We start from the raw sequence: 13004 nt of genomic DNA on the forward strand, positions 1-13004 counted from the left end.
TTCAATAAATATTCATTTACCATTTATCATTTTTATTTATTAATTGATCATTTTTTTTTTTTTTCAAAAACAATTATTAATTAATTATCATTATTATTTTCTATCATTAGTATGAGATATACGATTTTTCATTAAAGGTTATTTGATGAACAACTCAATGCTACATAATCAACGAACATACAAATACCCATTCAATCAAATAACAAGATAAAAAATTGGTAACCATAAACCAAACAATTTTTTATTTTATTTTTTTATAAAGATATTTTTTTAGAAAGAGTGACTGATTTACAATCGTCGCTGATCGAAGATGCAAGCATGTTATACACTTGAAATTTAGCACTAAAATAACTACACCAGTAACTAAATTGTGATTTGAAATGATGCATTTAAAAACTCGATTACTAATAAAGGAGTTTGACCTATTGGACTTAGTATTCTCTTACTCCATCTGTTGGATTCCAGATCTGGGAAGTCAGTTTTGGTATTATACTTGAGAATTAGATGTTGGTGATACAATTTAATGATAGGATCAAACACTCTAAAATTGAAATACGCGGACTTGGGGATGATTGGGTTGATGGCTCTATTTTTCTGTTCTTTGAAGAACAGAATTAAAAGCTCTGGCTGATACACATGTCCGATGATATATATTTTGATATGGCTTTTTAATGTAGTCCGGGTTTGGCATACTAAAGTCTTTGTATTTCTAAACTTTTTGGATCTAAAAAGATGATTGGGTCACCCAACTTGTATTCGATTTTTGAATTATTCAAAGGCAGCCAGTCGTTGAAAAGCAATTTAGGGATGTCACATTCATCTAGAGTAGATGTGGAATCTGGTTAAGACACTGCAGGGACAGTTGGTACGGTATCAGGTGAAGATACTGCAAAGCACAGTTTGTGCGACATCTGGTGAAGAGACTACAGGGACAGTTTGAGATCTTCTAGAGGAACACGCCCGTGTAGATCCCTTGTTTCGGTTGCTTCTATCCTTAGTTGGCACACAGAGTATCTTTGCAGTTTTGTTGCGTATATCGCGAGGTATCACAAAAACATAAACACTTTGGTGAAGAAATAGAAAGTATGCAAAGAAAATAAATGTCGCAATTGAGATAGATGAAACTTAATAAGTGCACTTTAAATTTAAAAGAAATTAAATAATATATTTTCTTCTGACAAAAAAAAATCAATTAAAATAACAAAATAATAGAATTCATAGTAATAACAATCGACACTTTACTTAGATCTATTTTTAGATACTTATTTTTATATTCTGTTCCATTACCTAAGATTTTTTATTATTTTTTTTAACTTTGATTGATGAAATATTTTAGCAAATGATTTTCCATTGGGTGAAATTCCACTTTTAGAATACATTAAATAATAGCTTTCATCCAACTTTCTAATTGTTAGTGTTTTACTATTCCTAAACCTATAAATGATATTGGTGATCGATTTGATAGTCTCTGGAATGTCTAATTTGATTGCAAAATGATTTGTAAAGACAAGAGTATTGAGTGTCGGTGGTATCAAATGTACTATATCGTTGAGATAATTTCTACCAATATCCAGACTTTCAATGGTGTTTGGTAGTTTAAATATAGGAAGTCCATCTATGAATTTTGGAAGACGCAGTTTTCTTAATGAACATGTTTGATCAGTATTATCATCTCCCCCAAAATCTGTTATCATCTCTTTTAAACCCAAATATTCCATATTTAATTTGAATGATCTAACTCGAGATGGAAGAGATATCGTTGATTCACTTGATTCTCCAGATACTTTTAAAATATCGATTGATACGTTTGATGGAATTGGAAGAATACCGGAATTTTCATAATCGAGAACTTCCAGGTGATATTGCTGAGTTTCTGGGAATATTTCATCGATATTAAATTGACAATCACCAAGTCGGATAATTTTCAATGATGTTGGAATTGCTCCTCTTAATACTCGATCTTTTCCATGTAGGCTAATTTCTAGTGTTTCTAAATTTGGTGGGAGGTAGTTGAGATTGAATATTGTTGTATCATGTCGACTGTCCTTGGGATAATAAATGTCAAGTGATTGAAGATTGGGAAGTGATGATATTGCTAGTAACCATGAAATTGGTAAACATGATCTGCCTTCCACATTTTCATCCAAAGTTGTAGAATCGATTGAATAGTTTAAATGTTCATTGAGTGGATCATCGTAACTCGCAAGAAATAAATTCTTTATAGATGATGGTAATACACCTTGTTGAAGTTCATATTGATAGCCAATTAGATAGATTCTCTGCAAACCATTTGGAAGTAAACCTGGTGGAATCTCATAATTATAGGGTTCTAGAGTAAGTTTGCGCAAACTATTTGGAAGTACACCTGGTCGAATTTCATATTCATAGTTTTCTAGAATAAGTTTGCGTAAACCATTTGGAAGTACACCTGCTCGAATCTCATGTTCATAGTGTTTTAGAATAAGTGTGCGTAAACCATCTGGAAGTACACCTGGTGGGATCTCTTGTTTGATTGGACCACTAAATTCGAGCACCTCCAATGAATTGGGAAGTAATCCTTTAACAAGTGGTTCATTGAAATCCCCATTGAACTTTAGTGATTTGATTGACTTTGGTAATCCATATTTCAATGTGCAGCATCCATTCAACACTGTTACTGATTGTGATTCCGATAATAATCTATAGATATACTCCGTGTCACCTGCTACATAATCGATCTTTGAAACATTACTGGGAATACTATTTAACTCTCTAACTTCATCTTTTAGAATGATAAAACTAAAAAAGTTAGTCTCAAATCACTAGAATATATTAGTCGATTGATAATATTTACCATAATGATAATCGTATCTATATTGTTTTTTCTTACTAAATAGGAGTGAACAATCAGTTTTTGATTGAATTGATTTCATAAAGATATTATGATATGATGGTAAGTTGAAATGTTTATTATTTTGATAGATATCAGTGTTATTAGGTATATATAGATTGATATTATCAGTATTGAATATTAAATATTTATCTCTATCGTTGTACCATCTCTTACAAACTAAACTGAAACAAATGATATCAATGTTATCATCTAAACAACTTATTATTTTATTTAATATTAAATGTGATAGATTTACTATTTTATTTGTTTGATTATTCATTATTTTGATAAAACTTCAATCATTATAAAAAAATAAAAGTTGTTTTCTTTTAAAAGACTAACAAGTTTTTACAAAAATTTTTACCAAAAAAAACTAAATCGAAGACTTGTTCACACCATCGAATCTATGGTCAGCTTCAAGCACTTCGTATTTCTCATATTGTTTTAATAACAAATATCATGTTGCTCTGATGAATTCAACAAACTATATCAGCATGGAATCTTTCACCCTATTATCTTACGTGGTTTCAATATTGAACTTGGGAACAGTCCAAACGGTATCAAATACACACTGACCAGTAAACATTCTCAGAGGTTGTGTACTTAGAAACTCTGGTGAGGATACAAAGATCTTGCAAAACTCTACATATGCATTCGAAGTGTCCCCGCAAGAAACTTGTGAATCGTGCTCATCAAGTTGTTCTCATTTATGTTTATTGTTTGTATCATTACCACGGTGGTTAGTGTAGTAAAAACCAGCAACAACAAAGTTACTTGGTATTTAGCATTCGATTCGCGCTCTGTTCATGACTCTACAAAGAAATTCCTCTCGTTAATCGGTCAGATCTAGTACATCTTCTGCGATAAGACCGTTACTCAAACAAGAAATCAGATGTTTCGTTGGTAAGATTGTCTATGGTAGTGCCATCGATGCATCAAAGGATCGTGTTGTGTTCCAATAGATCAGTCATTAATACAAAAGGCGAAGATTCAACAGTTCTACCATTTTTAAGAAAGGATCAAGATGAAGTTCATGCAATCACTAAAAGACTTTGCAGCTGATGGTCTTCGTACTCTCTGTTTGGCATATGGCGTTATAGCAGAGGAGGAATATCACGCTTGGATCGAACAGTACAAAGAAGTTTCAATTCAAGATTATGATAAAAAGATGGATCGTGTATCCTAGTTGATAGAGAGAAATCTTATTCTCTATTAATAATTAAAATAAAATATTTTTATTTATTAAAATTCCTCATATTGGATATGAAATATTTATCTATTGCATTTCGGAAGACCACTTTGAAGCTATGTTCATATTCATAATCATCAGTTATTAAATAATAATTATCATCCAACTTTCTGATAGTTTGTTTGTTAAATAGTCCAAATTTACGGATGATATTGGTAATTGATTTGATAGTACTTGGTATGATGGTGATATCGATATTAGATAGTTTGCTAAATACAAGAGTATTGAGTGTTGATGGTATCAAATGTAAAATATCATTGAGATTATTGTCACCAATATCTAAATGTTCAATGGTCTTTGGAAGTTTAACTTTAGGATATCCATCTTTGAAGGCTGGAAAACGCAGTTCTTTTAGTGGACATGTTTGATCGGTAACACCATCGCCGCCAAAGTCAATCATCTTCTCGCCTGAACTAGACAATTCGGAAAAAAAGAAGATTGTACTAATTCCGGATGGTAATGTTATAGTTGATTCACTAGGCTCTCCAGATATGAACAATGTATCGATCTTGATATTGGATGGAATTGGGAGAATACTGTCATTTTCATAATCAAATATTTCCAAGTGATATTGCAATGTCTCTGGGAATATTTCATCAATCTTGAATTGACAACCATTCAACTGGATTCTTTTCAATGATAATGGCGTAGTTCCACAAAGTATTATTCCTGGTGCATTGATTGTAATTTCAAGTGATTCTAAATTTGGTGGGAGGTAATTAAGATTGAACATTGTAGTATCCTCTTGATTTGATATGGAAAAATAAATATCAAGTGATTGAAGATTGGAAAGTGATGATATTGATTGTAACCATGAAAGTGGTAAACACGATTTCATTATTACATTATCGTCTCCAGTTGTAGCATACACATATCGTAAATCTTCTTTGAGTGTATCTCTATAGCACTTAAGAGACAACAATTTAAGAGATGATGGGAGTACATATGGTAATATTTCATGTTGATAGTCATCGAGGAAAAATGATAACAATCCGGCTGGAAGTATATTTGGTTGAATTTCATGTTGATGGTGGTCTAGAGTAAATGATAACAAACTATCTGGAAGTACACCTGGCTGAATTTCATATTGATAGTACTCTAAAGAAAGTTTGAGCAATCTGCCTGGAAGTACACCTGGTAGAATCTCTTGTCTGAGGTTTGAATCGAAATCTAACACCTCTAATGAGTTGGGAAGTGATCCTTTCACAAGTGGTTCATTGAAATTTCTGAAAGATAGTGTTTGGAGTGAATTTGGTAATCCATATTTCAATGTGCTGCATCCATTCAACTTAGTTACTGATTGTGATTCTGATAATAATCTATAGAATTTCCCCAACTTATCTTTTGAGTAATTAGTAGTAATATAGATTTCTGAAACATTGCTGGGAATACTAATGACCATCTCAACATGATCTTTAATGATGATAAATTAAAATAGTCAGCTTTAAAACAATATAATATGATAATATCAATAGACTATATTTACCATAAAAATAATCGTAATTTTTAAAATGGTAATCACCAACATAGAGTGCACAATTTGTCTTTGATTGAATTGATTTCAACAAGATATTATAATATGATGGTAATTTGAAATGTTTATGATATTGAATGATATCAGTGTTTTTAGGTGTAAATAAGTTGATATTATCAGTGTTGAAAACCAAATATTTATCTCTATCGTTGTACCATCTCTTACAAACTAAACTGAAACAAATGATATCAATGTTATCATCTATATAACTTATTATTTTATTTAATATTAAATGTGAAAGATTTACTATTTTATCTGTTTGATTATTCATTTGTTAATATCTTAAATCATATTATTAAGATCTTTATGTTAAAATGATCGACAAAAAATTGGGAAGAAAAACAAAAAAAACAATCTATTTTTTTTTTGGAATCAATAATAACACATTCACATATTTTATTTTTACTTAAAGCATAGATTATGGTTTAAATAGCTGGTCTTTTAAGTTTGAAACTAATTTAAAGCTATGTTCATATTCAAAATCATCTATTACTAAATAATAGCTTTTATCCAACTTTCTAATTGTTCTTACTTTATAATATCCAAATCTTCGAATTATATTGGTGATTGATTTGATATTACTTGGAATGTTGATATTGATATTAGATTGTACACTAAAAACAAGAGTTTTGAGTGTTGATGGTATAAATTCTGAAATATCATCTAGTTCATTGTAGCCAATATCCAGATATTCGATGGTGTTTGGTAGTTCAAATTTAGGTGGTCCTTCTATGAATGTTGGAAGTCGGAGTAGTTTTAATGATCTTCTGGACGTTTGATCGGTAACATCATTGTCGCTAAAAACAATTTTCTTCTTTTTTGAACCGGACCATTTTATATTTAAGAAGATTGATCTAACTCCAGACGGAAGAGCTATAGTTGATTGTTTCGATTCTCCTGATACTGATAAATTATTGATCTTTATATTTGGTGGCATTGGAATAAAACAGTTATTTCTATATTCAAATGATTCCAAGTGATATTGGTTGGTTTCTGGGAATATTTCATCAATCTTGAATCTGAATTCACCAAGATTGATTCTTTTCAAAGATGTTGGCATAGTTCCTTTTAGAACGATGTTTGGTATTTTAATGACCAGTGAGACTATGTTTGGAGAGAGGTATTTAAGATTGAATATATTGGCTTCTTGTTTTTTATACTTAAAATCCAATATGAGTGTTTGAAGGTTGGAAAGTGATGATATTGCTTGGAACCATGAAATTGGAAAATAAGATTTCATTTCTATACTATCTTCCCAAGATGTAGAATCGATTGAATTTCGTTCATAACTTAGAAGAGATAAACTCTTGAGAGATGATGGGAATACACCTGGTTGAATTTCAAGATGATACCCTTCCAAACTTAATTTCTCTAAACCATTTGGAAGTAAACCTGGTAGAATTTCATAATGATAGCGATCTAGAGTAACTGATAGTAAACCGTCTGGAAGTACACCTGGTAGAATCTCTTGATATATATCATCAATATATAATTCTTGTAAAGAATTCGGAAGTGATCCTTTAACTAGAATTTCATCAAACTCAATAAGAGATAGTGATTTGATTGACTTTGGTAATCCATATTTCAATGTGGAGCATCCATTCAAATCTGTTAATGATTGTGATTCTGATAATAATCTATCTAGATACTCCTTCTCATCTTTTGGAAGACTATCATAAAATTGTATATAGATATCTGAAACATTGCAGGGAATACTAGTAAGCTTATTAAGTTCATCTTTATAATAAAATTAATAAGAAAATACAATCTCTATCAATTGAAAGTATTTACCATAAAAATAATCGTATTTTACTGAAAAGTTTTCATCACCAATTGTCAGTATACAATTCATTTTTAATTGAATTGATTTCTTAAAAATATTATAATATGATGGTAATTTGAAATGTTGATAACATTGATTGGTATCAGTGCTATTATGAAGTGAAAATAGGTTGATACGATCAGTGTTGAATATTAAATATTTATCTCTATCGTTGTACCATCTCTTACAAACTAAACTGAAACAAATGATATCAATGTTATCATTTAAATATCTTATTATTTTATTTAATATTAAATATGATAGATTTACTATTTTATTTGTTTGACTATTCATTTTAAATCTTTAAAATAAAATAAAAAAATTTTTGAGAGATGTTAATCCCAAATTTTTTAAAAAAATAATAAATTAAAAAAAAAAAAAGGAGCACTCCAAGTCAATTAATTTTGTATAACAGTTTTTTAAACAGATAAATTACAATACTTAAAAGATTAGTCATTAAAATCAAAATTATTTTCAAAATCCAATAACGATTTCTATTTATTTTTTCACAAAGATTATTGTTTCATTATTTCTAAATTAGAAAAAAAAAAAAAAAATATTTGCACTATTTATTGTAACTGTACACTCTCCTAATCTTGTGATTTTAAATTAATTTTATTAAATTATTTTATTCATTTCCTCTTAAAATTTTTTCAAATTTAGATTGATGAAATATTTTAGCGATTAAGTTTCCTTTGGGTGATATATCATTTTCAGAACACATAAAATAATAATTATCGTCCAACTTTCTAATTGTTTGTGTTTGATATGATTCAAATCTATGAATGATATTGGTGATTGATTTGATAGTTTCTGGAACGGTGTTATTGATTTTAGATAGGTTTCTAAAGACAAGAGTATTGAGTGTTGGTGGTATCAAATGTAAATCATCAAGAAAATTTTTTCCAATATCCATATATTCAATGGTGTTTGGTAGTTTAACTTTAGGAGCTCCTTCTTTGAATGTTGGAAGACGCAGTTCTTTTAGTGAACATGTTTGATCAGTATTACCAAAATCAAATATATTCTCATTTGAACCAGATACTTCCATAAATAAGCTGATTGATCTAATTCGGGATGGTAAAGATATCGTTGATTCTCTTGGTTCACCAGATATAAACAATGTATCGATCTTTATGTTTGACGGGATTGGAAGAATATTGTCATTTCCAAAATCAAATACTTCAAAGTAATATTGCTTAGTTTCTGGGAATATTTCATCGACCTTAAATTGACAATGATCTAGGTGGAAGATTCTCAATGATGTTGGCATTGTTCCTTTCAATACGCTATCTTTACTTTGAAGTCTAAGATAAAGAGACTCTAAAGTTCGTGGGAGATAATTGACGTTGAATACAGTGATATCTTGTCGATTGTGTTTGGGAACATATATGTCAAGTGATTGAAGATTGGAAAGAGAAGATATTGCTTGTAACCATGAAATTGGTAAACATGATTTCATTAATACACTATCTTCAAAAGTTGTAGAATCGATTGTATATTGTAAATCATCATTGAGTGGAGTATCGCACAGAGAAAAATGTTTAAGAGATGATGGTAATACACCTGGTTGAATTTCATATTGATAGCCATCCAGAGTAAATTTCTGTAAACCATTTGGAAGTACACCTGCTTGAATTTCATGCTTACATCCAAGAATTAATTCCAACAAACCACTTGGAAGTACACCTGGTCGAACTTCATATTGATAGCTGCTGAGATTAAGTTTGCGCAAACCATATGGAAGTACACCTGGTGGAATTTCATATTCACAGCTGTCAAGATTAAGCTTATACAAACCATTTGGAAGTACACCTGGCGGAATTACAAATTCATAGTTGGTTAGAGTAAGTTTGACCAATCCGTCTGGAAGTACACCTGGTGGAATCTCTTGTTCGATTGGAGCATTGAATTTTAGTACCTCTAAAGAATTGGGTAGAGATCCTTTAACAAGTGGTTCATCGAAATCATATTTGAATCTAATTGATTTGATTGACTTTGGTAATCCATATTTCAATGTGCCGCAACCATCAAACTTTGTTACTGATTGTGATTCTGATAATAATCTATAGATATTCTCCTGAATATTCTCAGTATAATTATAGATTGTTGAAACATTGCTGGGAATACTTTTGAGTTTTCTAGAATCATCTTCATAATTATACATTAAAACAGTTAGTCTAAAAAATATGATATGTATCAATAGAATATATTAATCAATTGATGATACTTACCATAATGATAATCGTATTTCTGATATTGGTATAATGATTTACTTAAAACCAGTTTACAATTCATCTTTGATTGAATTGATTTCAAAAAGATATTATGATATGATGGTAATTTGAAATGCTCATTATTTTGATAGATATTAGTGTTTTTAAGTGCAAATAGGTTGATAAGATCAGTGTTGAATATTAAATATTTATCTCTTTCATTGTACCATCTCTTACAAACTAAACTGAAACAAATGATATCAATGTTATCATCTAAACAACTTATTATTTTATTTAATATTAAATGTGAAAGATTTACTATTTTATCTGTTTGATTATTCATTATAACGATCAAAATAAATGATCATCAAAAAAAAAAATAAAAATTATTGTTTATATCCAAAAAAACTTGCTCCCAAGTTTGATTGATGCATGCATCAATTTTAAAAAAAATTGTAAAAATTAAAAATTAGAGATATATTATTTTTTCTGAGAAAAAAAAACCTTTCAAAAATCACTGATTTTTCATATCAAATAATCATTTTTCATTTATTTATATTTGTTATTGTTCTTGAGCAAGAAAATAGTATACTATTAATAATTTAGTCAATATTGACGCAAACCAAATAGTTGTATGTCAGTACTATCAGATTTATCAAGACTTTGTTTCTCTGTCAATTGGTTTGTCATCATCACCAGCTATCATTTCAATAAAATATGATGTAGATAAGTAAAATCATATGATCGAATTATGGTGCTGATTCTTTGTATCATTTCAATTCCCTTCCACAAGACATGATTACATATCCTTTTTGATTGATCATCCAGTGTATATTGACTTTCAATGAATAATTTCTTATTTTTACTCATTTTATTCAAGAATTTGCGAAAATTTTTATTCATGAACACAAAGTCCTTCTGGAATAACTTTAAAAGATTAAAAAAAATAACATACCCCAACCATATTAACCCCTTTTTTTTATTAAGTGAATTTCATGTCGATTATCTGACAGTTTCGTTTTATTATTGTTTAAAATCATTTATTCATTTAATATAAATATAAACATGATTGTAATTAATAAAAATAATATAAATAGAATAAATAAATTAAAATCAATATATATAAAACATTTCAATATCAAATAATTAATAATAATAACAATATTAATAATCAATAAAAATGTCAAACAATAATAATATTAATAATAATAATAATAAACCATTAGAATTCAATAGAGAAACAAGTAAATTTAGAAATTGGGTTAGAGTAGGTAGTGATCGATTCCCACCGGAAGCAAATAGATACCATCTCTATGCAAACTATGGATGTCCTTGGGTCAATCGTGTGCTGATCGTTAGGAATCTCAAGGGATTGCAAGATGTCATCTCCATTAGCATTACAGAGCCGAGATTGTATGAGCGTGAAGGTTGGCCGTTCAATCCCGACTTTGATGAGTTCACCACTGACGACGCCGTCAACCATGCCAAGAACATACCGGAGATCTACCGACTATCGGATGCCACCTACCAAGGCAGATTCTCCGTACCGGTACTCTGGGACAAGAAGAACTCGGTCATCGTAAACAACGAATCGTCCGAGATCATCAGAATGCTAAACTCAGAGTTCAATCAATTCGCCAAGAATCCACAACTCGATTTGGTTCCATCGGATCTACAAGTGGAGATCGATCGAATCAATGAACTGGTCTATGAGAATGTGAATAACGGGGTTTATAAATGTGGATTCTCACCAAGTCAAGAAGGATGTAAGTTAGTTAGTTAGTTACATTACTATATATATATATTGTTAGCGAGAGAGACTTATTAATCTATTCTTATTATCCTATTTATCTTTGATTAGATGACATTGCATTTGATAAACTATTCAATACTTTGGATGAACTGGAAGAACGATTGGATACCAATAGATATTTAGTGGGTGATAGATTTACAGAGGCAGATGTTAGATTGTTTCCAACGCTAATTAGATTCGATGCAGCTTACTACGTAGTATTCAAATGCAATTTGAAGAGAATACAAGACTATCCAAACCTTTTCAACTATCTCAAGGAACTCTATCAGATGCCAGCTTTACAATCGACAATCAACTTTAAACACATCAAAAACGGTTACTACAAATCAAAGCCATCACTCAATCCAACTTTAATCGTAGCAAAGGGTCCAAGCACCGATGTTCTCTTGGAACCACACAACAGAGATAGCAAGTTACCAATCAAAAAGTAGAACAAATATATATACATATGTTAAACATTCATCATGTATTATCATGAATCTGTAAATTTAATTATAACAATAACAACAATTATAAGAATAATAATAAAGATTTATTTTTAATTAATTGAAATACTAATTAATCTTTCTCGTTATTCTTTCTTCTCCTTTCGAATCTTTTTCATTTAATTCTTTGTTCCTCTTGTTGTTTTGCAATTAGCATTAATAAAAGAGTTGTTTATTCATTCTTTAAAGATCATAATTCGAAGATTCAAAGTAGAAGATTTATTTTATTATAAATTTACATTATATAATTTATTCATAATAATAAAAGTATACAGATTTTCTAATATTCTTATTAAATGAATCAGTCATCGTGATAGCATTGTGGTCGTAATTTTAGCATCTCTTTAATTGTGTTATTTGTTTAATTTGGGGACAGAAAAAAATTTTGACATTTTCAACAACTCAAATTTTTTTAATTTGCTTCTATCTGTTATTTTATTGGTTGGGTTTTTTTTGTTTTCTCGCATCATTTTTTTTGCAAAATGCACAAAAGCTATGAAAATTTTTTCATTTTTTGGGGGAGGCATAAATGAAATTACTGAATTTAAATTTAGTAATTTCAACCTCTTTTTTTTTTTTTGTAAAACATTAAATGCATTCAAATTAGATTTGAATCACCCTTTGCAGAAATTTAATGTTCATTTTACTTTTTGAATTAATTAATTAATTCAATGACAAAAGTAGTTAAATTTGTAAATTGGTCATTAGAGGTTTAACACAAAACTAATTTTTTTTTCTGTTTCTCAAGAGAATAAACCATTTTTACCCTCTAATAATGACCAATTTACAAATTTATCTACTTTTTAAAAAGGGTGATTTAATAATAACTTTCCAAAGTGCTAACTTGAGTGGAGGCCTAAACTTATTTTTTTTTTTTTTTGGGTAAAGTAACCTACTTCATATTAGATATATATTTTAATATTTAAATTTATTTTTATATGGTCTATAACCGCTCAAACACAAAAAGATTATTTTTATATTTTATATTAATTATTTTTTTTTTCAAATATTTT

General features: G+C 29.3%; 6 protein-coding genes across 6 annotated transcripts; 2 read left to right on the plus strand and 4 right to left on the minus strand.

Moving 5' to 3' along the window:
• Positions 1-363: 363 nt before the first annotated feature.
• Positions 364-3152, minus strand: PPL_10863 (uncharacterized protein; the record flags this gene model as incomplete). The annotated part of the gene is made up of 5 exons (XM_020581626.1): positions 364-422; positions 888-1063; positions 1263-1287; positions 1424-2761; positions 2834-3152. The coding sequence occupies 5 exons, from the start codon at positions 3150-3152 to the stop codon at positions 364-366; spliced, it is 1917 nt and encodes a 638-aa protein (XP_020427942.1).
• A 744-nt stretch (positions 3153-3896) lies between these two features.
• On the plus strand, positions 3897-4058 carry PPL_10864 (uncharacterized protein; the record flags this gene model as incomplete). The annotated part of the gene is made up of 1 exon (XM_020581627.1): positions 3897-4058. One exon carries the CDS (start codon positions 3897-3899, stop codon positions 4056-4058), a length of 162 nt encoding a protein of 53 aa, XP_020427943.1.
• A 49-nt stretch (positions 4059-4107) lies between these two features.
• PPL_10865 (uncharacterized protein) lies at positions 4108-5926 on the minus strand (the record flags this gene model as incomplete). The annotated part of the gene is made up of 2 exons (XM_020581628.1): positions 4108-5534; positions 5608-5926. The coding sequence occupies 2 exons, from the start codon at positions 5924-5926 to the stop codon at positions 4108-4110; spliced, it is 1746 nt and encodes a 581-aa protein (XP_020427944.1).
• Positions 5927-6073: 147 nt separating this feature from the next.
• PPL_10866 (uncharacterized protein) lies at positions 6074-7771 on the minus strand (the record flags this gene model as incomplete). Its single annotated transcript, XM_020581629.1, has 3 exons — positions 6074-6141; positions 6238-7392; positions 7447-7771. 3 exons carry the CDS (start codon positions 7769-7771, stop codon positions 6074-6076), a joined length of 1548 nt encoding a protein of 515 aa, XP_020427945.1.
• A 334-nt stretch (positions 7772-8105) lies between these two features.
• PPL_10867 (uncharacterized protein) lies at positions 8106-10563 on the minus strand (the record flags this gene model as incomplete). The annotated part of the gene is made up of 3 exons (XM_020581630.1): positions 8106-9657; positions 9708-9966; positions 10533-10563. 3 exons carry the CDS (start codon positions 10561-10563, stop codon positions 8106-8108), a joined length of 1842 nt encoding a protein of 613 aa, XP_020427946.1.
• A 310-nt stretch (positions 10564-10873) lies between these two features.
• On the plus strand, positions 10874-11937 carry PPL_10868 (glutathione S-transferase family protein; the record flags this gene model as incomplete). The annotated part of the gene is made up of 2 exons (XM_020581631.1): positions 10874-11459; positions 11555-11937. 2 exons carry the CDS (start codon positions 10874-10876, stop codon positions 11935-11937), a joined length of 969 nt encoding a protein of 322 aa, XP_020427947.1.
• Between the last annotated feature and the right edge of the window lie 1067 nt (positions 11938-13004).

The sequence above is a fragment of the Heterostelium album genome (assembly GCF_000004825.1).
Source record: "Heterostelium album PN500 unplaced genomic scaffold PPL_scaffold15, whole genome shotgun sequence".
Taxonomy (NCBI): domain Eukaryota; phylum Evosea; class Eumycetozoa; order Acytosteliales; family Acytosteliaceae; genus Heterostelium; species Heterostelium album.